Source organism: Neoarius graeffei, chromosome 1, assembly GCF_027579695.1.
Source record: "Neoarius graeffei isolate fNeoGra1 chromosome 1, fNeoGra1.pri, whole genome shotgun sequence".
NCBI classification, from domain to species: domain Eukaryota; kingdom Metazoa; phylum Chordata; class Actinopteri; order Siluriformes; family Ariidae; genus Neoarius; species Neoarius graeffei.
In genome coordinates, this window is record NC_083569.1 from 54,773,531 (window position 1) to 54,799,720 (window position 26,190).

General features: G+C 41.6%; 1 protein-coding gene across 1 annotated transcript in view; it reads right to left on the reverse strand.

Annotated features, from left to right (window-relative positions):
* The window catches only part of LOC132887957 (collagen alpha-1(XXV) chain), a 344,762-nt gene that overhangs the window by 18,453 nt on the left and 300,119 nt on the right, over positions 1–26,190 (reverse strand). The window contains exons 16-26 of the mRNA XM_060923795.1: positions 23,001–23,033; positions 22,772–22,807; positions 21,255–21,299; positions 19,094–19,156; positions 15,601–15,669; positions 14,869–14,913; positions 14,661–14,705; positions 11,324–11,401; positions 10,950–10,973; positions 1,941–1,985; positions 118–162 (exon numbers count right to left, since the gene is read on the reverse strand). Coding sequence (XP_060779778.1) covers positions 118–162; positions 1,941–1,985; positions 10,950–10,973; positions 11,324–11,401; positions 14,661–14,705; positions 14,869–14,913; positions 15,601–15,669; positions 19,094–19,156; positions 21,255–21,299; positions 22,772–22,807; positions 23,001–23,033 — 528 coding nt within the window. The remainder of the gene's footprint in view (positions 1–117; positions 163–1,940; positions 1,986–10,949; positions 10,974–11,323; positions 11,402–14,660; positions 14,706–14,868; positions 14,914–15,600; positions 15,670–19,093; positions 19,157–21,254; positions 21,300–22,771; positions 22,808–23,000; positions 23,034–26,190) is intronic.

The following is a 26,190-nucleotide window of genomic DNA, read 5'->3' on the forward strand; positions in this document are numbered from 1 at the left end:
TAGCAACATTATGATATCCAGAGGAGATTTCAGACAGAACAAAACAAGTAATTTCTGTTACATAATAAACAATTTGATTTAATGAAACAGAAAAACATGCAATATTAATTTTCTTACCCTTTCTCCATCAAGACCTGGAAGACCTGGAGGACCTTGATCACCCTGTCAAAAGGATGTATAGTATTTCTTTGTTCAGTAGTCAACCCTATGTTTCCTTGCTTGTTACCATTCCATTATGCTAACGAGTCACCATTTGTCTGATATTGGCTTTGATTTGTTGACGTGAGCTACAGTGGTGCTTGAAAGATTGTGAACCCTTTAGAATTTTCTATATTTCCGCATAAATATGACCTAAAACATCATCAGATTTCACACAAGTCCTAAAAGTAGATAAAGAGAACCCAGTTAAACAAATGAGACAAAAATATTATACTTGGTCATTTATTTATTGAGGAAAATGATCCAGTATTATATATCTGTGAGTGGCAAAAGTACGTGACCCTCTAAGATTAGCAATTAATTTGAAGGTGAAATTAGAGTAAGGTGTTTTCAATCAATGGGATGACAATCAGGTGTGAGTGGGCACCCTGTTTTATTCAAAGAACAGGGATCTATCAAAGTCTGAGCTTCACAACACATGTTTGTGGAAGTGTATCATGGCACAAACAAGAGAGATTTCTGAGGACCTCTCAGAAAAAGCGTTGTTGATGCTCATCAGGCTGGAAAAGGTTACAAAACCATCTCTAAAGAGTTTGGACTCCACCAATCCACAGTCAGACAGATTGTGTACAAATGGAGTAAATTCAAGACCATTGTTACCCTCCCCAGGAGTGGTCGACCAACAAAGATCACTCCAAGAGCAAGGCGTGTAATAGTCAGCGAGGTCACAAAGGACCCCAGGGTAACTTCTAAGCAACTGAAGGCCTCTCTCATATTGGCTAATGTTAATGTTCATGAGTCCACCATCAGGAGAACACTGAACAACAATGGTGTGCATGGCAGGGTTGCAAGGAGAAAGCCACTGCTCTCCAAAAAGAACATTGCTGCTTGTCTGCAGTTTGCTAAAGATCATGTGGAAAAGCCAGAAGGCTATTGGAAAAATGTTTTTTGGATGGATGAGACCAAAATAGAACTTTTTGGTTTAAATGAGAAGCGTTATGTTTGGAGAAAGGAAAACACTGCATTCCAGCATAAGAACCTTATTCCATCTGTGAAACATGGTGGTGGTAGTATCATGGTTTGGGCTTGTTTTGCTGCATCTGGGCCAGGACGGCTTGCCATCATTGATGGAACAATGAATTCTGAATTATACTAGCGAATTCTAAAGGAAAATGTCAGGACATCTGTCCATGACCTGAATCTCAAGAGAAGGTGGGTCATGCAGCAAGACAATGACCCAAAGCACACAAGCTGTTCTACCAAAGAATGGTTAAAGAAGAATAAAGTTAATGTTTTGGAATGGCCAAGTCAAAGTCCTGACCTTAATCCAATCGAAATGTTGTGGAAGGCCCTGAAGTGAGCAGTTCATGTGAGGAAACCCACCAACATTCCAGAGTTGAAGCTGTTCTGTACGGAGGAATGGGCTAAAATTCCTCCAAGCCGGTGTGCAGGACTGATTAACAGTTACTGGAAACGTTTAGTTGCAGTTATTGCTGCACAAGGGGGTCACACCAGATACTGAAAGCAAAGGTTCACATACTTTTGCCACTCACAGATATGTAATATTGGATAATTTTCCTCAATAAATAAATGACCAAGTATAATATTTTTGTCTCATTTGTTTAACTGGGTTCTCTTTATCTATTTTTAGGACTTGTGTGAAAATCTGACGATGTTTTAGGTCATATTTATGCAGAAATATAGAAAATTCTAAAGGGTTCACAAACTTTCAAGCACCACTGTATTTATGGGCATTTACTAGGCATTTCTTCCATTAGTACCTTAATGCCCTGTGGTCCAACTGGTCCAGGAGGCCCAGGGGGACCCTAACAAACAAACAAACAAACAAACAAACAAACAAACAAACAAACAAACAGAGCTCTACATCATGCTTTCATCTTCCATTTTACAGAAATATATTATAGGAGTAACTTAAAGATTTCCTACACACTTGGGAATGCCAGCCATATATAACTTGCAAGCATCTCTAACTGTCATGCCAGAGCTCCATTCATTGTAGCTGGTTTATCTATACCAATTAAAGCCATTTAACTTTGACTCTCATTAACCAGCAATGTAAAAACAAAAACAAACAAAGAAACAAACAAAACCCCTGCATGTTATCTGTAATAACTGTCATCTAATTAGACTTCAGATTTACAAAGAACCAATGTGCAAGAAACTGCAGAATTCCCACAGACACAGGTCAGCTTATTCAGGAGCAGCAGGAAAGAGTTAAGACACTTGATAGGCTGTAACTAATGGAGCGGAGTAGATTCAGCATGGTAGACTACACTGATACACTAATGAACAGTACACATTCAAGCATAGCCACTGCTTTTCTTTTTTTTTTTTTAATATGCAGTTAACACTCAAACCTGTGGTAAAACTTCAACCTAATGACCAAATATCTGAAGCTCTTTTTTTCTGCCTTGCGGACACAAACTGCTGGCCCTTTAATTGCAATGGAATATGTTCCACAGTCCTGGAGTAGTTGCATACACTTGGCAGCATACACATGAAGTCTAATGTCTATGCATATACCCTTTTAAATTAGTCTATCCATGGTTTAATTTATTGGATTGAACCCATGAGTCATTTCTGATTCACAGGAACCAGCACTGACGGCTTCTCTCTCTTAGCCTAAAAACATGTTGCTATGTAGACAAACAAAGGGCCTCTATTTACAGTACATGACAACAGTAGACAGGGTAATACTATCTTTACAATCTACAATCCAGTTAGATTGCTTAAAATATCCTTCATAGCCATATACCGGTAACCACATTATCTATAACAGTAAATATTCTATCCACAGTCACTGGATATGAGCAATCACACGCTCTGATTGGCTACTCTACTACTAGGCTATCAGCTCATATACTGTAAGTAGAGAAAAACAAAATGGCGGAGCGTGTTGCTGAACCAACTGAGGACAAAATAAAAACTCTACTCGAAAACAAAACCCCCCAAAATACAAAAAATGCAACAAAATATGCAATAAAATTATTTGATGGTAAGAACGTATCTTTTTTATTTTTCAAGAATTATTATTATAGCATTTTTCACAAATCGCTACTGTAATTTCAACAGTTTGTTTACATTCTTAAGTGGAAATGATTTTGTTGGATGTTTTGTATAAAGTTTTCATTGATCAAATTTGCAAAAAATAAAAATATAAATGCTCTGTTTCTCAAAATCCAGTGAATGTGGATAGAATAAAACAGTTATTCCACTCAATCTCATCATACATGGCTTATAGCCAACTTGGTGCTACGCACCTCATTGGCTATCCGCTCATGTAGGAATTGATTTTGTGGAATAAATGTTCAATATTCTATAAATCAGGCAAGGCATGAAAAATGACTTAAACAACAAAGCTATTTTTCATGGTGGCATTTCATCTCACAGTTGTGAACAAATCTCAGAGGCAAAATGCAGTACATGATTTTTGGGTATTCACTCTTCATGAAGGTCACAAACTACTGAACAACAAATGAAAGAATCATAAAAGAAATAGGATGGTGTGCACATGTGCTTGCCCCCTATCTGCTAAATGAACTAGAAGGCATTATAGTATGCAAGTGTAAAGTAAAATTTCTTCTTCTTCTGCTCATTTGATAATATTAATATTAGACACATTTGCATATTAAATGTCAGCATTTATTTCTAAAATAAACAGTCTTTTATTTCTAATTGCCAGCAAGCATTATATAATACACAAGAATTTTTAATATAGGTTATCATCAGTCTTTAAGGAGATAGCTTACAAGATGCCATACTAAAATTAGCTAAAATTTGACATGATAGTAAAAGTAAAAAATAAAATAAAATCTATAAATAATGCAACATTGTTATATTAACTGCCATAGGATGAGTAACAACTCCCCGAACCAGGTACAATGAATGGGGCCCAAATCCTTCCGATTCTCTTATCAGGGTTAGAGAGATCAATGAGTGCCCCAATATTACAAAACTCCTGTGCTGATTTTACAAAAGCCTTCTGCACTCTTTTATCAAGTGTCAGTCTAGCTTTCAAACCATGCTCATTATGACATTAAACTTCAATCCCAAATCATAAAAAGTTGGGACAGTATAGAAAATGCAAATAAAACAAAAGAAAGCAGTGATTTCTAAATTTACTTTCACTTATATTTCATTGCAGACAGTGTGAACTCAAGATATTTCATGGTTTGTCTCGTCAACTTCATTTCATTTGTTAATATTCATCCATTCTTGTGTTTTAGGCCAGGAACACATTTTAAAAAAATTGGGATGGGGCAATTTAGGGCGAGTAATGAGGTAAAACAATTAAATAATGATGTAATTTGAAACAGGTGATGTCAACAGGTCATTGTAATCATGATTCGGTACAAAATTGGTATACAGAAAAGGCATAGCCTTTGAGGAGTAAAAATGGGCTAAGGATCTCCAGTTTGTCAACAAACGCATGAGAAAATTACTGAAATGTTTAAAAACAATGTTCCTCAAAGAAGCATAAGAAGAGATTTGGATATTTCACCCTCTACGGTGCTGTGGCAGCGGGGGCGTGGTCAAGCATCGGTCTGTGAACGGAGGGCGGAGTCAGGGAAGGTAAGTGGCAGAATCACTGCACCTGATGTCAGTTAACCTGTGTTTGTGTGTCTTCCCAGTGACCGTGCCCTATAAAAGGAGAGAGAGACCAGAGGAAGGGAGCTCTCTCCCCAACCAGACGACTTATGTGTGTGTGCATGTCTGTGTGGCTGGGAGAATGTTAAGTCACTGAAAAGTGCTAAAATAAAGAGTTTTGGGAAACTCAGTTCTGGCCTGCCGTCCTTCTGTGCCCCATCCACCCGCTCAAAGTTCTACAGTGGTGCTGAAACCTGGGATCGGAGCACAGAGGAGAACAACCCCATGGAGTCCTCCCCCTTTGCGGACCTGATCCACGCCCTCGCCATGGCCCAACAGAGCCAGCACCAGGCGCTGGTCGCCCTCCGAAAGGAGCAAGAGCAAAGGTTCGAGGCCCTGGTGCTGGCGCAACAGGAAGATCGTCAAGCATTCCGGCACCTCCTCGCATCGGCGGGGTCCACCACCTCCACCGACACGGGCCCTCCCCACCTCACCCTAACGAAGATGGGCCCGCACGACAACCCCGAGTCCTTCCTCGCACTCTTTGAGCAAGCAGCAGAGGCCTGGGGCTGGCCGGTGGAACAGCACGCGGCGTGCCTCCTCCCCCTGCTAACAGGCGAGGCGCTGCTGGCCGCGCTACAGCTCCCCGCCAGCTGGTCTATGCAGACCTGCACCGGGCCATCCTCCAGCGTGTGGGGCACACCCCAGAGCAGCAGTGCCAGCGCTTCTGCGCTCTACGCCTAGAGGAGGTCAGCCGGCCGTTCGCGTTTGGCCAGCAACTCCAGGACGCCTGCCGGCAGTGGCTGAGGGCTGACAACCGCTACGCCGAGGGAATCATCGATCTGGTGGTACTGGAGCAGTTCATTGGCCGACTCCCCGAAGGGACCGCGGAGTGGGTCCAGTGCCATCGCCCGGCGTCGCTGGATCAGGCCATCGAGCTGGCAGAGGACCATTTGGCAGCTGTTCTGACGGCAGGACGGCATATCTCCTCTTCTCCCCTCTCCTCTCTCTCTCTCTCGCTCTCTCCCTCCCCTTCTGTTTCTCGTCCTTGCCCCGTTCCCCCACCATGGAGGCGGGGGCCAGCTCCACCCCAGCCAGCCCGCCGCACCCGCGGTGCCCTCCCGTTTCCCACTTCCATGTCTCTCTCCCCCCCCTTCAGGTGATTGAGCCCCAGAACGCCGGTGCAGAGAGAGAGCTCGGGCCGGTTTGCTGGCGCTGCGGGGAGCCAGGGCACCTCCAGCATCAGTGCTCGGTAATGGAGGTGGGCGCGGTGGTCCAGATCCCCGACACGCCGGGGACCGCCCTCGATCGGGCCGAAGCATATCGCATACCGGTGAGTATCCAAGGGGATACGTATCAGGCTTTGGTGGACTCCGGCTGTAATCAGACCTCAATCCACCAAAGCCTGGTGCAAGACGAGGCATTGGGGAGAGCACAATTGGTGAAGGTGTTGTGTGTGCATGGGGATGTTCACAACTACCCTTTAGTGTCGGTCCACATTCTATTTCGTAGGGAGAAATTTAGTGTAAAGGCGGCGGTTAATCCTCGCCTTACCCGCTCGATAATTTTGGGGACTGATTGGCTGGGATTTCTGGAATTAATGACTCATTTAGTGAAGAGTGGGGCCTGCCAGCAGGGGGAGGTCCCAGTGTGGCATTGGCGGGAGCAGCTATCACAGAGCCGTCTACGTCATCACCGTGTCAGAGTGAGGAGCAGCAGGCTCCTCCTCCCTCTCTCGGGGAATCCCTTGCGGATTTCTCGTTAGAGCAGTCACGAGACAAGACTCTGCGGCATGCGTTTGACCAAGTGAGAGTAATCGATGGTCAAACGCTCCAGCCAAACGCCACCCTGTCCTTCCCCTACTTTTCCATTATGAGGAATAGATTATACCAAGTGACGCAGGGCACTCAGACTAAGGAGCCGATCACGCAACTTTTGATCCCAAAGAGCCACCGGGAATTAGTATTCCAGGTGGCTCACTTTAATCCCATGGCTGGACACTTGAGGCAGGATAAGACACTAGCCCAAATAATGACCCGGTTCTATTGGCCAGGGATTTGCGGCGATGTCCGTAGGTGGTGTACGGCGTGCCGCGTATGCCAGTTAGTAAATCCCGCGGCCATTCCAAAAGCGCCTTTGTGCCCTCTACCATTAATCGAGACCCCGTTTGAAAGAATTGGGATGGATCTCGTTGGGCCATTAGATCGGTCAACACGAGGGTATCGCTTTTTTTTAGTTCTGGTGGACTATGCAACGCGATACCCGGAAGCAGTGCCACTTCGCAATATCTCAGCACATAGTATTGCGGAAGCACTCTTCCGCGTCATCTCCTGAGTCAGAATCCCCAAAGAGATTCTGACTGATCAAGGCACTACGTTTATGTCACGCACACTGCGCGAACTGTATGGGTCACTGGGAATTAACCCGATCCACACCAGCGTTTATCACCCACAAATGGACGGTTTAGTTGAACGGTTCAATCGCACCCTCAAGAACATAATTAAAAAGTTTGTATGCGAGGATGCACACAATTGGGATAAATGGCTCGAACCCCTGTTATTCGCAGTGCGAGAGGTCCCACAAGCCTCCACGGGGTTCTTCCCATTTGAATTATTATATGGGCGTAAGCCACGTGGCATCCTAGATGTACTACAGGAAAATTGGGAGGAGGGATCTTCAACGAGCAAAAATGAAATTCAATATGTTATCAACCTGTGCGCAAAACTCCACACACTCACACACCTAACCCAGGAGAATTTGCGGCAGGCCCAAGAATGACAAATCCGCCTGTACGACGGGTACGTGCCTTAGGGAGTTCGCGCCGGGAGATAAAGTACTCATGCTGTTGCCCACGTCGAGCTCCAAATTGATCGGCAAGTGGCAAGGATCCTTTGAGGTCACACGGCGAGTCGGGGACGTCGACTATGAGGTGAGGCGAACGGACAGGGGTGGGGCGTTACAGATTTACCACCTCAATCTGCTAAAACTTTGGAACGAGAAGGTCTCCGTGGCGTTGGTGGCGTTGGTTCCGGAGAAGGCGGAGCTGGGGCCGGAGGTTCAAAAGGGAACATTGACTACCACTCCGGTCCCCTGTGGAGACCACCTCTCCTTGACCCAACTCACGGAGGTTGCCCAGTTGCAAGCCAAATTTTCGGACGTGTTCTCACCCCTGCCCAGCCGCACCCGCCTCATAGAACACCACATTGAGACGCCCCCAGGGGCGGTAGTGCGCAGCCGCCCTTACAGGCTGCCCGAACACAAGAAAAAGGTGGTTTGAGAAGAACTCGAGGCCATGCTCGACATGGGCATCGTCGAGGAGTCCCACAGTGACTGGAGCACCCCGGTGGTCTTGGTTCCCAAGGCCGATGGGTCGGTCCGGTTATGTGTGGACGATAGAAAAGTCAATGCAGTGTCTAAATTCGATGCGTACCCAATGCCTCGTATTGACGAGTTGCTGGATCGACTACGCATGGCTCGCTTTTATTCGACACTGGATTTGACAAAGGGTTATTGGCAGATCCCCTTGACTCCATTATCCCGAGAAAAAAACGGCCTTTTCCACACTGTTTGGCTTACACCAATTTGTCACACTTCCTTTTGGGCTGTTTGGCGCGCCCGCTACATTCCAGCGGCTTATGGACAGGGTCCTCCGCCCCCACGCCACCTATGCGGCCGCATACTTAGACGACATTATAATCTATAGTAATGACTGGCTGCAGCATCTGCAACACCTGAGGGCCGTCCTTAGGTCGCTGAGGCAAGCAGGTCTCACAGCCAACCCGAAGAAGTGTGCAATTGGGTGGGTGGAAGTACGGTATCTGGGCTTCCACTTGGGCAATGGGCAGGTGCGTCCCCAAATTAATAAGACAGCAGCGATTGCGGCCTGCCTCAGGCCCAAGACCAAAAAGGGGGTGAGACAGTTCCTGGGGCTGGCTGGCTACTATCGTAGGTTTATACCTAATTATTCGGACGTCACCAGCCCGCTGACTGATCTGACTAAAAAGGGGGCACCAGATCCAGTCCAGTGGACGGAGCAATGCCAGCGGGCTTTCTCTGAGGTGAAGGCTGCACTGTGTGGGGGGCCACTGTTACACTCCCCTGACTTTTCTCTCCCCTTTATGTTGCAGGCGGACGTGTCGGGCTGGGGGCTGTTTTGTCCCAGGAGGTGGAGAGGGAGGATCGCCCAGTGCTGTACATCAGCAGAAAGCTGTTGGTGCACGAGGGACGCTAAAGCATGATAGAGAAGGAGTGCCTAGCCATCAAGTGGGCGGTCCTTGCCCTCCGCTACAACCTGCTGGGACGCCCTTTCACCCTCTGTTCGGACCATGCGCCGCTCCAGTGGCTCCACCGCATGAAGGATGCCAACGTGCGGATCACCTGTTGGTATCTGGCACTCCAGCCCTTTAACTTCAAGGTGGTCCACAGGCCAGGGGCGCAGATGGTCGTGGTGGACGTCCTCTCCCATCAAGGGGGGGGGTGAGTCGGCTGCAGGCCAGATGGCTGCCTGGCCTGAGTCAGGCGGTGGGGGTATGTGGCAGCGGGGGCGTGGTCAAGCGTCTGCCTGTGAACGGAGGGTGGAGTCAGGGAAGGTAAGTGGCAGAATCACTGCACCTGATGTCAGTTAACCTGTGTTTGTGTGTCTTCCCAGTGACCGCACCCTATAAAAGGAGAGAGAGAGCAGAGGAAGGGAGCTCTCTCCCCAACCAGACGACTTATGTGTGTGTGCATGTCTGTGTGGCTGGGAGAATGTTAAGTCACTGAAAAGTGCTAAAATAAAGAGTTTTGGGAAACTCAGTTCTGGCCTGCCATCCTTCTGTGCTCCACCCACCCGCTCAAAGTTCTACAGGTGCATAATATCATTAAACGATTCAAGGAATCTGGAGGATTTTCAATGCATAAAGGGCAAGGGCACAAGCCTAAGCTGAACACCAGTGACCTCCGATGCTTCAGATGGCACTGCATCAAGAACCGTCATTCATCTATAGCTGATATAACCACATGGGCTCAGGATTACTTTGGCAAAACTTTGTCAAGCACTACAATACAGAGTTACATTCACAAAAAAAAGTTAAAACTTTACTGTGCAAAAAAGGAAGCCTTGTGTTAAATGAAGTGCAGTTGACTTCTCTGGGCTCAAAGGCATCTGGGATGGACCATCACACAGTGGAAACGTGTATTGTGGTCAGACGAATCAGTATTCCAGGTCTGTTTTGTAAGAAATGGACACCATATGCTCCAGACCAAAGACAAAAAGGACCAACCAGACTGTTGCCAGCAACAAGTCCACAAGCCAGGGCCTGTCATGGTATGGGGTTGTGTCAGTGCCCTTAACAAAGGTAACTTACACTTCTGTGATGGCAGCATTAATTCAGAAAAGTACAGTGAGGTTTTGGAGCAACATATGCTGCCTTCAATATGACATCTTTTCTAGAGATATTTCAATGAGACAATGCAAAACTACATTCTCCACACATTATAAAGGCATGACTGTGGAAGGAGAGGGTGCCTGTCATCTCTGTCCCCAATAGAGAATGTGTGGCGAATTTTGAAACAAAAAAAATGACATCAATGACCCCATACTGTTGCACACTTTAAGATCTGTTTGCAGTTTGTTTGTGTAAGTGTTGTGAGAAGGAATAGCAACATTCAATGTTTTACCAAATGAACTTTGTTGGGTCCCCCCCCCCCCAAAAAAAAAAGCGCATTTCAATTTTCACTCTTCCACCACACACACACACACAAAATTTGGGACAGTAAAGCATTTACCAGACATTGGGGACAGAGATGACAGGCACCCTCTCCTTCCACAGTCATGCCTTTATAATGCGTGGAGAATGTAGTTTTGCATTGTCTCATTGACCCAACAAAGTTCATTTGGTAAAACATTGAATAATGTGCTGTTGTATTGTTTTCAGTGCAATACCGGTTATATATAATTTTTTTTTTTTACAAACTATTTTCAATTTCAACATACCGTTCCAACTTTTTCTAAACTGGGATTGTAGAAGCTATATTATAAAGGATATATTACATCTAGAATAATCTCTTTAGTCAGAACATGTAACTCAGCATCAAGGTGAGGTGCGTTATTAGCAGAGGAAGACATTTATAGGGACAGAATTGGGTTCATGCAGGGCAAAGAACATCACTGAGATAACACAGACAAGACGGAGATTTATTACCGTCACTGTAATAGTGGTTATCTTCTGTAGGCAGAGAGGAGGCATTGAAAAGTGATTAGATTAGATGAGGTGAGAAGATAAAAATACTAGACACATCTGCCCAGCTTGCTGCAATCTCAAGTGCTGGTGCATGCAAATAATTTAACAGTGGATGTTTTCTATGTTTTGTTTAATTAAACCAAATATTTTTGCAGTCTATTATATTCAAACAACCAATGAACAGGTAACAAGTGTCATGTAGAATATGAAATACGTTATTAATATTTACCCAAACCAAAATTATTAAGTTGACATAGAAGAAGAAAAAAAAACCCACATAAAACGCTAATAGACATTTACTATGTGTCATAAAAAAGAAACCTGTGTGTTCTGACCTGAAGTGCTTCTTGGATGTTTCCACTGTAGTCGATTATTTCAGTTGTACCCTGGTCACCTTTCTCTCCAGCTGGACCCTTTAATAAGTATATTTTATTTTCTATTAATGAAGGAACATAATCAGGATCTGAAAGGTAATATAACCAACTACAAACAAGCATTCTGGACCTGGTTTCAGAAATTGGTTTTCTCAGCAACTTAATACACTTTTGCAAAGGCCATGGCGAAAGTCTTTATTATAAGTCAACTACTGCACCTTTAAAATGATGCATACACTATATGACCAAAAGTTTAGGGACACCATCACATATATGTTTGCTGAACGTCCCATTATGATCCCCTTTGCTGTGATAATCTCCACTTTTCTGGGAAAGCTTTCCACTGGATTTTGGAATGTGGCTGTGGGGATTTGCTCATTTAGTCTCAAGAACATTAGTGATGTCAGGCATTGGGTTCCAGGGAAGAACAGCATATGGGTGTGGTGATCAGATGTCTACATACTTTTGACCATATTGTATATTGAATTCATCCATCCATCGCAGGCAAGCTGGAGCCTATTCCAGCTGACTATGGGTGAGAGGCGGGGTACACCCTGGACAAGTCAGCAGGTCATCGCAGGGCTGACACAGAGACAAACAACCATTCACACTCACATTCACACCTACGGTCAATTTAGAGCCACCAATTAGCCTAACCTGCATGTCTTTGGACTGTGGGGGGAAACGGAGCACCCGGAGGAAACCCACACAGACACGGGGAGAACATGCAAACTCCGCACAGAAAGGCCCTCTTCAGCCGCTGGGCTCGAACCCAGGATCTTCTTGCTGTGAGGCGACAGTTCTAACCACTACACCACCGTGCTGCCCATATTAAATTCAAATCATTCTAAAATTCCTTAATCCTACATGCATTGTGTAAATCTGATAATAAAAATGAATGCACAGTCAATCTTTAACAGTAAATGTTTTTCATATCAGATAAGACAACCTGGAGAAAAGACATTACCTAAAGAGATAACCAAAAGGTGTTTTTTTTGACTGTTGCCAATGGAAACAGGAAGCCATTGTAGTTTACCAGATTTAGTTACTTGAAAATTAAGTTTGCTTTTGTGTCCAGATTGTTTCACTAAAAAAATCTTAGCAAGCAAAACCACATATATATACCCACCCACCCACCGTACTGTGTGAAAGTCTTAGGCACCCTATTTTTTTCCATACAAACTTTGCTATAGATTTCTATTTTATGACTTCTACAACGCTCATTTTCCAGCACAAAATTAAAGCTAGACGGCCTTTCGAGTTCATAAAACCGGTGAAATTTAGTTCTCTCTGAAATTTGGTCATTGTGATATATGTTTATTTCTGCAATATCTCAAACAAACAAAAAAAGACAACCAGGCCATTCTGTAGCTGGGAAGTTACTTAATTTGAGGGGATTCCCTAGCAAATAATGTGCATTAAATTGCTCGCTTCGCGGCAGTCAAGCAGACAGAGGAAGTCCATGTGCACATGCCCAGGTTTACCTTTTTCTTCTTCTTTTCCTTCTTCTTTTGGGTTTTACAGCAGCTGGCATCCACAATGTTGCATTACTGCCATCTACAGGTTTACCTTGACCATGCACTCACAGTTACATCATTCTGTCGCTAAACGAACAGTTGATCACACTGAGGTGCTCGCTGACCGCCGATATTTATTAGTTTGGTCCTGTGTTTCCTTTACTTCACAACATAATGTCTTTTCTTCTCACTTTCTGTTACTGTAGTCGGTCTTTCATGTTTCATTCACACACTCAAGTCCTCCATTTTCCTCTCCTGTTTCAGTTTTGTATCCCAAAATGCCTTGCACAAACAGGGAAAGCCCATCACGTGATGCATGCTGTAGTGTCTTGAATAGGGTAATGGTGAAGCAAGAAAAAATAGTGGAGAATTTAGGGCCATGTGGCCCTAAATTCATTAATTGTTCTATTTAAAAAAACAATAAAATTCATACCAAAAGCTGAAGGCAGACTTGTGATGACAGGCTTTCTGGTAGCGGCTAGGATTATTCTACGAAAATGGAAGAGTCCTTATAGACCAGAAATAAAAGAATGGCTTCAACTTATGTCAGAGACAGCTGCTTTTGAAGCCATGATTTCAAGGGTACAGAAGGAACCAAGTAAAGCTAGCCATGTATGGGTGCATTTTGATTATAGTGTTGGAGTGAACTCTTAAAGAACTTGAGGTGTGTTGTATACTTATTGTGAGTATGTAGTATGTATGTGCTTTAATGTGCCTATGAATGGATAATTGGGGAGATATGTCATGTTCTGTGTTGCTGCCGCCGATATGTGTTTTTGTATGTTATGTCTTCTTTCTGTAATTGCTATGTAAAAACAAAATAAAAATTTTAATGACAAAAAAAAAAAACAATAAAATTGGAAGTCTGTGATTCGAATTCAGTAGCTTTCGGTCCACTAAACAAAAATAATTGGATGTCGGGGAAAATTATTTTTATGACCTAAACTTGAAAAATCTGAAAGGCAGTCTACCTTTAAATGTTACAGGAAAAAAATGTTTGTGTCTGAGCAGCATATTACATAAGAGCCCACTTGATCACTTGATTAAAGAAGAAACATAGTGAAGGCTGCTGGGTTTTGGTGCAAAATGAAGAAGCGAGTATGACAGTCAAAGTGTCCAGAAGAACTGTGGCTGCTTCTGTAAGATGCTCAGTAAAACCTACAGCTCACTTCCTTATAAAACTGCACTCACTGTACCTGAGACTATTTTCTTTTCTTTTTTTTAAAAAAAGCTGTACTGCCTTTCAGATTTTTCAAGTTTAGATCATAAAAAGAATTTTCCCTGACACCCAATTATTTTTGATTAGTGGATCGAAATCTACTGAATTCGAATCACAGACTTCCAATTTTATTATTATTTTTCATTTTATATACTGGTATATATATATATATATATATATATATATATATATATATATATATATATATATATATATATATACGTGTGTGTGTGTGTGTGTGTGTGTGTGTGTAATTTTAAACAGTGAATCTAAGGCAACAATATTTTTGAAGATATCTGCATTTTGTTCTTACTAAGAAGCTTGATGAGTAATCAAGTTGAGATTTTTAGCATATGCTAAAAATGCTAATATCATAGGACATAACAAACATTCTATTACATGGTGTAATACTCCAGACTTTAATAGTCATGTCTACTTAAAGGCCTTGATCAGTTGAATCAAGTATGTTAGAACTGGAGTTAAGCTGTAGATCTTATATTGCTCAGACATAATCTGAAATGTTCAGTTTAGACATGGTGCCTTCTGTATATAAAATACTCACTGTGGGTCCTGTGAGTCCAACATCTCCTTTGTCTCCAGTGTCCCCCTTTGGTAATGAAAAAGGAGATGAAAACTGTTAACACAATTTATCTTACTTTTTAAGGGTTTATAGGGAAAAAATTAATCCGCACACATCATTGTTTTATCATTGTTAAATAATACAATTGTAGGCTTAACATAAACTGAAAAGGCTTAAACCACTGACTGACCTTGGCTCCTTTGAGGCCTGGTGTTCCTGGCTCCCCTTGTGCTCCCTAGAATAAACAGCAATCATTAATATAAACATCTACCAAACACGAATATTCAGTTTCGGTTAAAAAAAAAAATTCATTACACCACTCTACTTACATGACTAGTCTCTTTTATCTTTAAATAACTGACTTGATTATTTAAACTGGAATACCTATTACTTAGCGGGGAGGGTTTAGTTTTCTTTTGGGATGTCTTGTAAGTAAGAGAAATTCCTATGATATTTTGTCAGACCACTCTTTAGGCTGATGGAGAAACCACCTGTTGAACCAGCTCACTATACAAAGATAATTAATTCCATATTGCTCTTTGAAAAGATCACCGGTAAATGAAAAGTGAAAAAAAAAAAAATCAGGACCCAAGTTTTAATCTCATTCAAAGCCTGTAATTTCCTTTGTAAGGTCTGGTCAAGTCATTTATATCCTGCCTACACCAAAATGTGAATAGGAGTCTTTATGATCTTATGATATGCCAGCTGGAACCCTATTTGATCCCCACTTCTCTCTTTATCTCAGTTTTTTCCCTCTGGGCCAATAGAAATTTGATCTGTCTATTAAATGGCCACTAGGGGGAAACAAAAACCCAGATTTGGGCCTGGGAAACACCTGGAACTGTGCAAGAGGACTTTCTAGTAATCAGTGATAATCATAGAGCTCTGTCTTTCGAATGGCTCTGTTGTGGCTAGGCCTGACCTTTGGTCCAAATGGGCCTGTCTCCCCACGTTCACCCTTTTCTGGCAATCCTGGTTCTCCGCGTTCTCCCTGTTGAAACAGACATTTTTGAAAAAATGTTTTTGTGAGCCTATTACTTCAATCATATTCATAAACCTCTTTTAAATATTTATACACATTTGAATTATAAAGACAGATATAGCACTAAAATCTTGTTTTATTCATTCTTTTAGCTCTTGAAGAGTGGTTCCTTAAGGATTCCTCAGATGGTTACTGATTCTGCTTTTCCAAAGGTGTCCATGAAAAAAAGGAGAGAGAGAGAGAGAGAGAGAGAGAGAGAGAGAGACCTTCTGTAGAGTTCTACATAGAACCTTAACAGGTTTCTCCAGGAGGATACAGTGTCTTGCAAAAGTGTTCATCCTTCTTGGTGTTTGTCCTGTTTTGTCACATTGCAAGATGGAATTAAAATGGATTTTTGGGGGGTTAGCACCATTCGATTTATGCAACATGCCTACAATTTTCAAGTTTCAAGTTTATTTGTATAGCACTTTTAACAATAAACACTATCGCAAAGCAGCTTTACAGAATTTGAACGACTTAAAACATGAGCTAATTTTATCCCTAATCTATCCCCAATGAGCAAGCCTGTGGCGACGGTGGCAAGGAAAAACTCCCTCAGACGACATGAGGAAGAAACCTCGAGAGGAACCAGACTCAAAAGGGAACCCATCCTCATTTGGGCAACAACAGACAGCATGACTATAACATTAACAGTTTTAACATGAAGTCAGTTTTGTTGATGTTATAAACTATAAACTCTTCATTGATGGAAACTTGAGTGCAAAACTGTTCATGACAACTGCAGTCCTAAAGTTAGCAAGTTTAAAGTTACTTAAAATTACCAATTTTAAAGGTGATTTTTATTTAATCGTGACACAAACAATAATTAAGATGAACCCCCCCCCCCAGAAATCTGAAATGTGTATAGGTATTCACCTCCTTTCGTATGAAACCCCTAAATAAGAGCTGGTCCAACCAGTTCACTTCATAAGTCACATAATTAGTTGATTAAGCTCCACCTGTGTGCAATCAAAGTGTCACATGATCTGTCACATGATGTCTGTATAAATCAACCTGTTCTGGAAGGACCCTGACTCTGCAACACTACTAAGCAAGCAACATGAAAACCAAGGAGCCTCCAAACAGGTCAGAGACAAAGTTCTCTTCTCATCTCATTATCTGTAGCCCTTTTATCCTGTTCTACAGGGTCGCAGGCAAGCTGGAGCCTATCCCAGCTAACTACGGGCGAAAGGCAGGGTACACCCTGGACAAGTCGCCAGGTCATCACAGGGCTGACACATAGACACAGACAACCATTCACACCTATGGTCAATTTAGAGTCACCAGTTAACCTAACCTGCATGTCTTTGGACTGTGGGGGAAACCGGAGCACCCGGAGGAAACCCACATGGACAACATGCAAACTCCGCACAGAAAGGCCCTCGTCAGCCACAGGGCTCGAACCCGGACCTTCTTGCTGTGAGGCGACAGCGCTAACCACTACACCACCGTGCCACCCCAGAGACAAAATTGTGGAGAAGTATAGATCAGGGTTGGGTTATAAAAAATATCCCATCTCTTTGATTATCCCACAGAGCACCATTAAATCCATTACAGCAAAATGGAAAGAATGTGGCACCACTACAAACCTGACAAGAGAAGGCCGCCCACCAAAACTCACAGACCAGGCAAGGAGAGCATTAATCAGACACCAAAGATAACGCTGAGGGAGCTGCAAAGATCCACAGTGGAGATGGGAGTATCCATCCATAGGACCACTTTAAGCCATACACTCCACAGAGCAGGGCTTTATGGAAGAGTGGCCAGAAAAAAAGTCACTGCTTAAGAAAACACATTTGGAGTTTGCCCAACAGCATGTGGCAGACTCCCCAAACACATGGAAGAAGATTCTCTGGTCAAATGAGACTAAAATTGATCTTTTTGGCCATCATGGGAAATGCCATGTGTGGTGAAAACCCAACACCCTGAGAACACCATTCCTACAGTGAAGCATGGTGGTGGCAGCATCATGCTGTGGGGATGTTTTTCATCTGCAGGGACAGGAAAGCTGGTCAAGACTGAAGGAAAGATGGATGGCACTAAATACAGGGCAATTCTGGAGGAAAACCTGTTTGAGTCGGCCAGAGGTTTGAGACTGGGGTGAAGGTTCACATTCCAGCAGGACAATGTCCCTAAACATTCTGCTAATGCTACACTGGAGTGGTTTAAAGGGAAACATTTAAATGTCTTGGAATGGCCTAATCAAAGCCCAGACCTCAATCCAATTGAGAATCTGTGGTATAACTTAAAGATTGCTGTACACCAATGCAGCCCATCTAACTTGAAGGAGTTGGAGCAGTTTTGCCTTGAGGAATGGGCAAAAACCCCAGTGGCTAGATGTGCTAAGCTAATAGAGACATACCCCAAGAGACTTGCAGCTGTAATTGCAACAAAAGGTGGCTCTACAAAGTATTGACTTTGAGGGGATGAATTCCATTGCACACCCCAGATTTCTGTTTTTTAATCTTAATTATTGTTTGTGTCACAATAAAACAACAATTTGCACTTTTAAAGTTGTAGGCATGTTGTGTAAATCAAATGGTGCTAATCCCCCCCCCCCCAAATCCATTTTAATTCCAGCTTGTAATGCAACAAAACAGGACAAACACAAAGGGGGATGAATACTTTTGCAAGACACTGTAAAAAAAAAATTACAATCTTGGGGGAAAAATGAATTGGAATCCTAGTGTGTTCACTGATCTGTCTCTTTGGGGAAGTCAGTTTCTGTGTATGTTCTCTGTCAGAGTTGGTTTCAAGTAGTACCCTTTAAAGAAGTGAAGATTCTTTAAGTATTTATAGGACTATTTTATAAGTGTAGGAAGTTGGACACAGCCTTTGTAGTTTCTAATCCTTCTTTTGAAGGCTAGCTTTAAATATTTTGTCCAAGCACACTGCACTACGTGATTCTTTAAGAATCAACTGAGGGCCAAGTGGAACCATATGACTGACCCGCAGTCGGACATCCTCACTTCAGTAATGTAACGTTTTTTTGTTTGCACACAGTTACCTCACAGTTTTTCACAAAACTTCTCTCACACAGGCATCCTATGTTAAACCTAAAACACGTGGAACATGGAAACTAAATTAACAGATAATGATTGGGCACTGATTTTGCCACGGTCCAACCACAAAAAATATTGCTTTAGTCAGAACACTGCATTAATTATAAAATATATACTGATGATCGCTTATTATATAATGGGATATTTCTGAACAGTGGACCTCATTTTTTGAAATTTAGAACTGGTTCTTTTGCACAGGATAAGTGTGCAGTCCAGGAGTAACCACAGAATAAATCACAGCAGCAAAAGATCAAATTAAATGTGCACCATTTAGCACAGACTCACTCATTTGTACGGTTTAATTGTGTGCATGTAAATGTTTATTTACCCACCTTGGTTCCAGGTAGTCCTGGCAGCCCTGGCTCTCCCTGAGGGCCGAGAAAGCCAGGTTCACCCTGTGGTGGAGGAAGTGTTGTAAAACTAATGAATCTGATAGTAAGACTTTTTGAGCATCTAAAACGTATAGCTACTGTATGAACATCACATCTATGCTCTTATCACTTCCAAAGAGAGTACATTTAAATACACAAGGACGCACAATGCAAGACTGTAGATTAGGGTAAAATTTAATAAGTGTAGACTGAAAACATATGAAGACTGATGAGAAACAGCTGGTATGGGTTCATCCTTTACAGTTATGCACCAAACGCTCATTGCTTATAGCTCCCCCCTGTGGAGAATATTGATAAACATGAGTGTGTGGGTGAGTGAGGCACACAGCCTGGGCTTGATGTCAAAAATATCAATACACATAAATGGCTTTTGAGGGGAAGGTTTTTTTTTTTAAAGCATTGTGTGTCAAATCTGCTTTTTTCTTCCTATTCTGATGAACAGACTGCACAGAAAGTGATTCCTATAAACATAAGAAGCTGGTAGGTCTCTGACAGAGAAAAATTGTGCTAAATGCACTTGCTTCAGGCCTGTTGTGACCCATGTCTGCTACTTGGAGAGTGAGGGCAGGATTTGAAGGAAGCCAATCATAACTGTTCACTTCCTGACCCAGTGATGGCCATAGCCACAATAAATCATCTGCAATAAATTTACTTCACTGCACAAATTTCCAAATTGCATGAGTGGACTTTTTTTTCACCCAGTGCAGACAAACCTATCTGCTCATATTTTCACACAACTGGAACAGAATGATGCTTCCTTAAACAAAAGCTGTACGTGTTAGTTATTTCAAGAAAGAGAGAAATAAGAAATATATTTGGTGGGAATAAAAACAGCTCATTTTTCCATAATGTTGTACAAAACCAAAGAACCATGTGTTTAAATTATGTGTGTTTTCTCACTTTTAGGTTTGAAAAAATGACTGGAAAATGAAATATTGATATTTCTTTGGTAAATTATTTGCATTATTAGAAAATGGCTGAATGGCTGAATTCAGCAGGAATGGCTGAAGTGCCCTTGAGCAAGGTACCTAACCCCCAACTGCTACCCAGGCTGCTCTGGGTATGTTGTACGTCGCTCTGGATAAGAGCGTCTGCTAAATGCCTATAATGTAAATGAAAAGTGACTATTAAACAAGAGACATCAGAAATAGGAGTGTGAGAATAGCATCGTTAAAAAAAGTGGAGTCTGTATATGTTCATCATCCCTTTTGCATTTCTAATGATAAAACAACAGAAATTAAGTTATTAAATGTAAGTCATGTGCTCACATTAAGTCACCCTGTACTATACACTGGTATGTTGGTATGTTGTCATCTTGTCAATGATGAGAGATTTTTACACATGTTGGGTTCAGCATGTGAAATGTTTGTCTGAATTTACATAACAAAACAGTGTTAGCATCCAAAAGCTGTAAGCCCTTAAGTAAGCGGGTTATAAAAATGGCAAGTATTTTTACAAGACCAGCAGGTTTCAAGCATACAACAAAGTGGTGCAGCCAAACAAAACAAAATAGCCATAAGCATCATCTCATGCCTGCATTCACGTTATAATGTTCAAGCAAAGTGCTGTATTAAAGCATGAAGGAATAGAATTAATTAACACTAAAAGTATGCATTAAAACTCCATCCCCAGTGGTGAGAGATGTCTTTACACAGTATCTGGTGGATTACTGGTAAACTGGAAGTGAGAAAATGTCTACACATGAATCTGTGTCTATTAAAGCCTGTTCTGTTGCTTGAACTGCATCAATGATTGATTGCAAAACAGAAGATGTTAGCTCGCATCCAAGTTATGTCTTTATCCTCACTAGTTCCACACATAAATCTAAGGAATTTAGTCAACCATGACAAAATAAGTGTGATCAAGCCATAGACACCCTGCCACAAGTACAACAGACTGCAGTGAGTCATGGACTGGTGTTAGGCTGCTGTGTAGGTGGATTATGGGAATGGGTGTACAGTTAAATCACCAGGATTAACTCCTACAGAACTAAATCAGATTTCTACAATTTATTTCTAACTATATAGGAGTCAATTCATCACTAGTGATTTTACTGCGCCAAATTGAGAAGTTTTATGGATGAAGACACAGCAACATTTACCTTTATTCCGGGAAGTCCAGGCAGCCCTGGAAGTCCTGGTTCTCCCTACACAGGAAAAGTGCAAGAAATTACAGCCAAACCAAGCTAAGCCTCCACTCCTGGCCCTGAGCCTGGAAAACCAGCTCAACCACTAAAGGTTTCACTCACTGTCCACTACACCACTAAATCAGACCTCTGTGTTTTGACCAACGTGACAATCATCAGTTCGCTGTTGTGGAAGCTAACAGAATTGGGCGTTTAAGGATGTTTCAGTTGGGTGACTTCCATGGAAATCTTGTGCACATTTTCAGGAATTGCAATCCCCTTGGTCATTTTGTCAACCAGCATGTTCAAACTGAATTATGTTTAGCATGCATGCAAAGTGGATAATAGACCACATTTCTGAATTCTGTGGTGACTCATTCTTATCTCTAAAGTCACTGTTATGGTTCTCAACAGACATTGGTCTATAATTATTGCACTGGAGGCTAAGTAAATCATGAGAAAGTGGTGAAGAAAAGCTGAGTCTTCAAAAGCATTAACATATCATTAAAAAAAACTTTCATTGTTAGTTAGGCATTCATGCTCTATTAAAATTAATACGCATAGGGAATGTAAGTAGGAACGTTTTTCAAAACAGATCTCAGGCGACAGATTGAGACTTGCACATTTCCACTGCATCTCCATGAAGTGTTGAAAATATGATGAACTATTCTCCACAGAAATAGCTCCTCTCCAAGTCTTACTTAATTTCACTTGGATGAATTATTCAGCATAGATTATTTCATTCTTTCATGAGAAATCAGTACCAGTTATAGAGCACAGTGTGAAACAGCATGAAATAAATAAACTAAATGACTGTAATGTAATATTCAGTAATGGTGTTGATGGGGGGGGAGTGTTTGGTAGTAGAGCTCGCAAAGATGTCCACTTTCTGCCTGGATTCTTCCTTAGTGCAACGCAAGTTATAGTTATCGGAAGGCAAACAGTGCTCTGACATGAACACAATTTCAAAACATGATATAAACAGCGGGCGGCACGGTGGTGTAGTGGTTAGCACTGTCGCCTCACAGCAAGAAGGTCCGGGTTCAAGCCCCGTGGCCGGCGAGGGCCTTTCTGCGCGGAGTTTGCATGTTCTCCCCGTGTCCACGTGGGTTTCCTCCAGGTGCTCCGGTTTCCCCCACAGTTCAAAGACATGCAGGTTAGGTTAACTGGTGACTCTAAATTGACCGTAGGTGTGAATGTGAGTGTGAATGGTTGTCTGTGTCTATGTGTCAGCCCTGTGATGACCTGGCGACTTGTCCAGGGTGTACCCTGCCTTTCGCCCGTAGTCAGCTGGGATAGGCTCCAGCTTGCCTGCGACCCTGTTGAAGGATAAAGCGGCTAGAGATAATGAGATGAGATGAGATATAAACAGCATGCTAATGAAAATGTTTTATCTCAAATGTATGATCTCAATTTTACATTTTGTTAAAAAAAAGTTTAGCAAAAAACAGGGAGTTTGGTCTTTGAGCCACGTTTAGCTTGTGTTGTTTTACCTTTTGCCCACTTCGTCCTGGTTCACCTGGTTCACCCTGTAACACAGAGTGAAACCATAAGGCAAATGATGACATGAATAAAATAGTGGTGAGTGTGATAGATAGATAGATAGATAGATAGATAGATAGATAGATAGATAGATAGATAGATAGATAGATAGATAGATAAGACAATTGTCAAACAGTAATCACAACCAAAAGATTGATCAAATTCAGGAGTAAGTTTTACCTTAATGCCAGCTGCAGAAGACCCTGCATCACCCTGAGGATTAAAAATCAAAATATTTAAAATTGCAAATACCATGAAAATGTGTTAGCATTCGCTATCCTTAGAGCCATTTAAACATTCAGTTCCTGTTATCTATCATGATGGTAATCCATAAGTGTATATGAGGGAAGAAATATGCCTAAAACTCATTACAAACTGCCTGGCCTAATAGTGACAATTGAGTACAGGGAAAATATTTCCTTATGCAAGCGTAATAAATCTGTTTTAGATTAAAGCAAATGATAGAAAGATTTATTGTTGAAACACATTTAGATTTGTAACTATTCAAAAACCGTGAGATCGACAGATAGTCTCGAAGTTAACACATATTTGCTAAACCACTCACTCAGTTGAAACATCTGTGTCCAGTTAAGTTTGTGCTTTTCCAGACCAAGCAAACGACAAACATTTACAACAGCATGTACAGTATTCTTATTGCTGAGATGAATTAGGGTGCGAAAGCTGGCACAGCTGATACACAGGTGTGATGGAAAGTCTGTTCTGCTATAAAATAACTGTTCTGTCCAAGTGACACATTGCCTGAGAACGCAGTGCAACATCAAAGCTCAAGCTTTAGCATATACAGTACAACACTTAGGCTGTGTCCGAAATCACTCACTCATTCACTACGCCCTACTCACTATCGCAGGAATTCTATACAGAGGACTATATAGTGAGCTCATTGGTAAAATGAAGAAATGCTTTTGGACGCTACTCCGCCGTGCCGTTATTTATGTCATTGCTGTCGCACAATTAAAACGTGCCAGATCAGTCGACTGGTGGGTTTTCAAAATGATAAATACAAGCATGTATTTTTGTAATAAATACATATTATACTGAGCATATTTCCTACATTAATAAATACAAAGTACTTTGTGTCTGTTGCATCTTTCTGTTCTTATAAATCAAGGCTGAATACTTTCTTCTTTGCCGCTGCCTTTTATTAAGCCAAATTTGAGGCTTTTGATTAATTCTTCGCTCTGCACTGTAACTTTTATTCTTGTATTTTATCTGTCTTATTCTAGTTTAGTTTTTTTCTATTCTTTAATTGTACTTGACTGTCCATTTATAATGTGTTTCTTCCTCCGTCCATTCACCCCAACACACATTCTTTTTCTTTCAGAGCGACCGCAATGCATGATGGTATACTATATTGCTTGGTTAGTGACCATCAGTTGTACACTACTTTTCACGGTGCATTGTGGGATACTATGAGTGCACTGTATAGGGTGTAATAATTCTCACTATACATTCGGACAGCACTAAAAAATGGCAAACTCACTAAATAGTCCATGACATAGTGAGTAGTGAGTGATTTCGGACACAGGGTTACTCTAGTAAAATCATCATGTTGCAAGAAAAAAAAAATACTCACCAAACAAATAGATTATTTAATAATGGATAATATAAATAAGTCTAGAGTGTTAAATGGCAACATGTGCAGGTGATATATAAAGACAAAGAGTAGTGTTTATAATGGTCCTTCACTGAGGACTGTTATACAGTGTGTATATATACAGTATACATACAGTACCAGTCAAAAGTTTGGACACGCCTTCTAATTCAATGGTTGTTCTTTATTTTTATTAATTAAAAGACACTTAATGTGTGACTTAGTTGAGTGGTTCTTGACATAATATGGATTGCTACAGTTGTGGAATAGGACTATTTACTGTATTTTTATTATTTACTATTTACTGTTTGATCTCAAACGCATTAAGAAGGCAAGAAATTGCACTAATTAACTTTTGACGAGGCACCTGGTAATTGAAAATCATTCCAGGTGACTACCTCATGAAGCTGGTGAAGATAATGCCAATAGTATACAAAGCAGCATCAAGGTAAACGCTGGACACTTTGAAGAATCTAAAATAGGCGATGTATTTTGTTTTTTTTTTAACACTTTTTTGTTTACTATAAAATTCCATAGATGTTCCATGTGTAATTTCATAGTTTTGATGTCTTCAGTATTGTTCTACAATGTAGAAAACAGTAAAAATACAGAAAAAAAACTATGAATAAGTAGATGTGTCCAAACTTTTGATTGATACTGTATGCATATACAGTGGTGCTTGAAAGTTTGTGAACCCTTTAGAATTTTCTATATTTCTGCATAAATATGACCTAAAACATCACCAGATTTTCACACAAGTCCTAAAAGTAGATAAAGAGAACCCAGTTAAACAAATGAAACAAAAATATTACACTTGGTAATTTATTTATCGAGGAAAATGATCCAATATTATGTATCTGTGAGTGGCAAAAGTATGTGAACCTCTAGGATTAGCAGTTAATTTGAAGGTGAAATTAGAGTCAGGTGTTTTCAATCAATGGGATGACAATCAGGTGTGAGTGGGCACCCTGTTTTATTTAAAGAACAGGGATCTATCAAAGTCTGATCTTCACAACACATGTCTGTGGAAGTGTGTCATGGCACGAACAAAGGAGATTTTTGAGGACCTCAGAAAAAGCGTTGTTGATGCTCATCAGGCTGGAAAAGGTTACAAAACCATCTCCAAAGAGTTTGGACTCCACCAATCCACAGTCAGACAGATTGTGTACAAATGGAGGAAATTCAAGACCATTGTTACCCTCCCCAGGAGTGGTCGACCAACAAAGATCACTCCAAGAGCAAGGCGTGTAATAGTCGGTGAGGTCACAAAGGACCCCAAGGTAACTTCTCAGCAACTGAAGGCCTCTCTCACATTGGCTAAGGTTAATGTTCATGAGTCCACCATCAGGAGAACACTGAACAACAATGGTGTGCATGGCAGGGTTGCAAGGAGAAAGCCACTGCTCTCCAAAAATAACACTGCTGCTCATCTGCAGTTTGCTAAAGATTTTGTGGATGTTTTGTGGACAGATGAGAGCATTCCAGCATAAGAACCTTATCCCATCTGTGAAACATGGTGGTGGTAGTAGTATCATGGTTTGGGCCTGTTTTGCTGCATCTGGGCCAGGACGGCTTGCCATCATTGATGGAACAATGAATTCTGAATTATACCAGCGAATTCTAAAGGAAAATATGTCAGGACACCTGTCCATGAACTGAATCTCAAGAGAAGGTGGGTCATGCAGCAAGACAACGACCCTAAGCACACAAGTCGTTCTACCAAAGAATGATTAAAGAAGAATAAAGTTAATGTTTTGG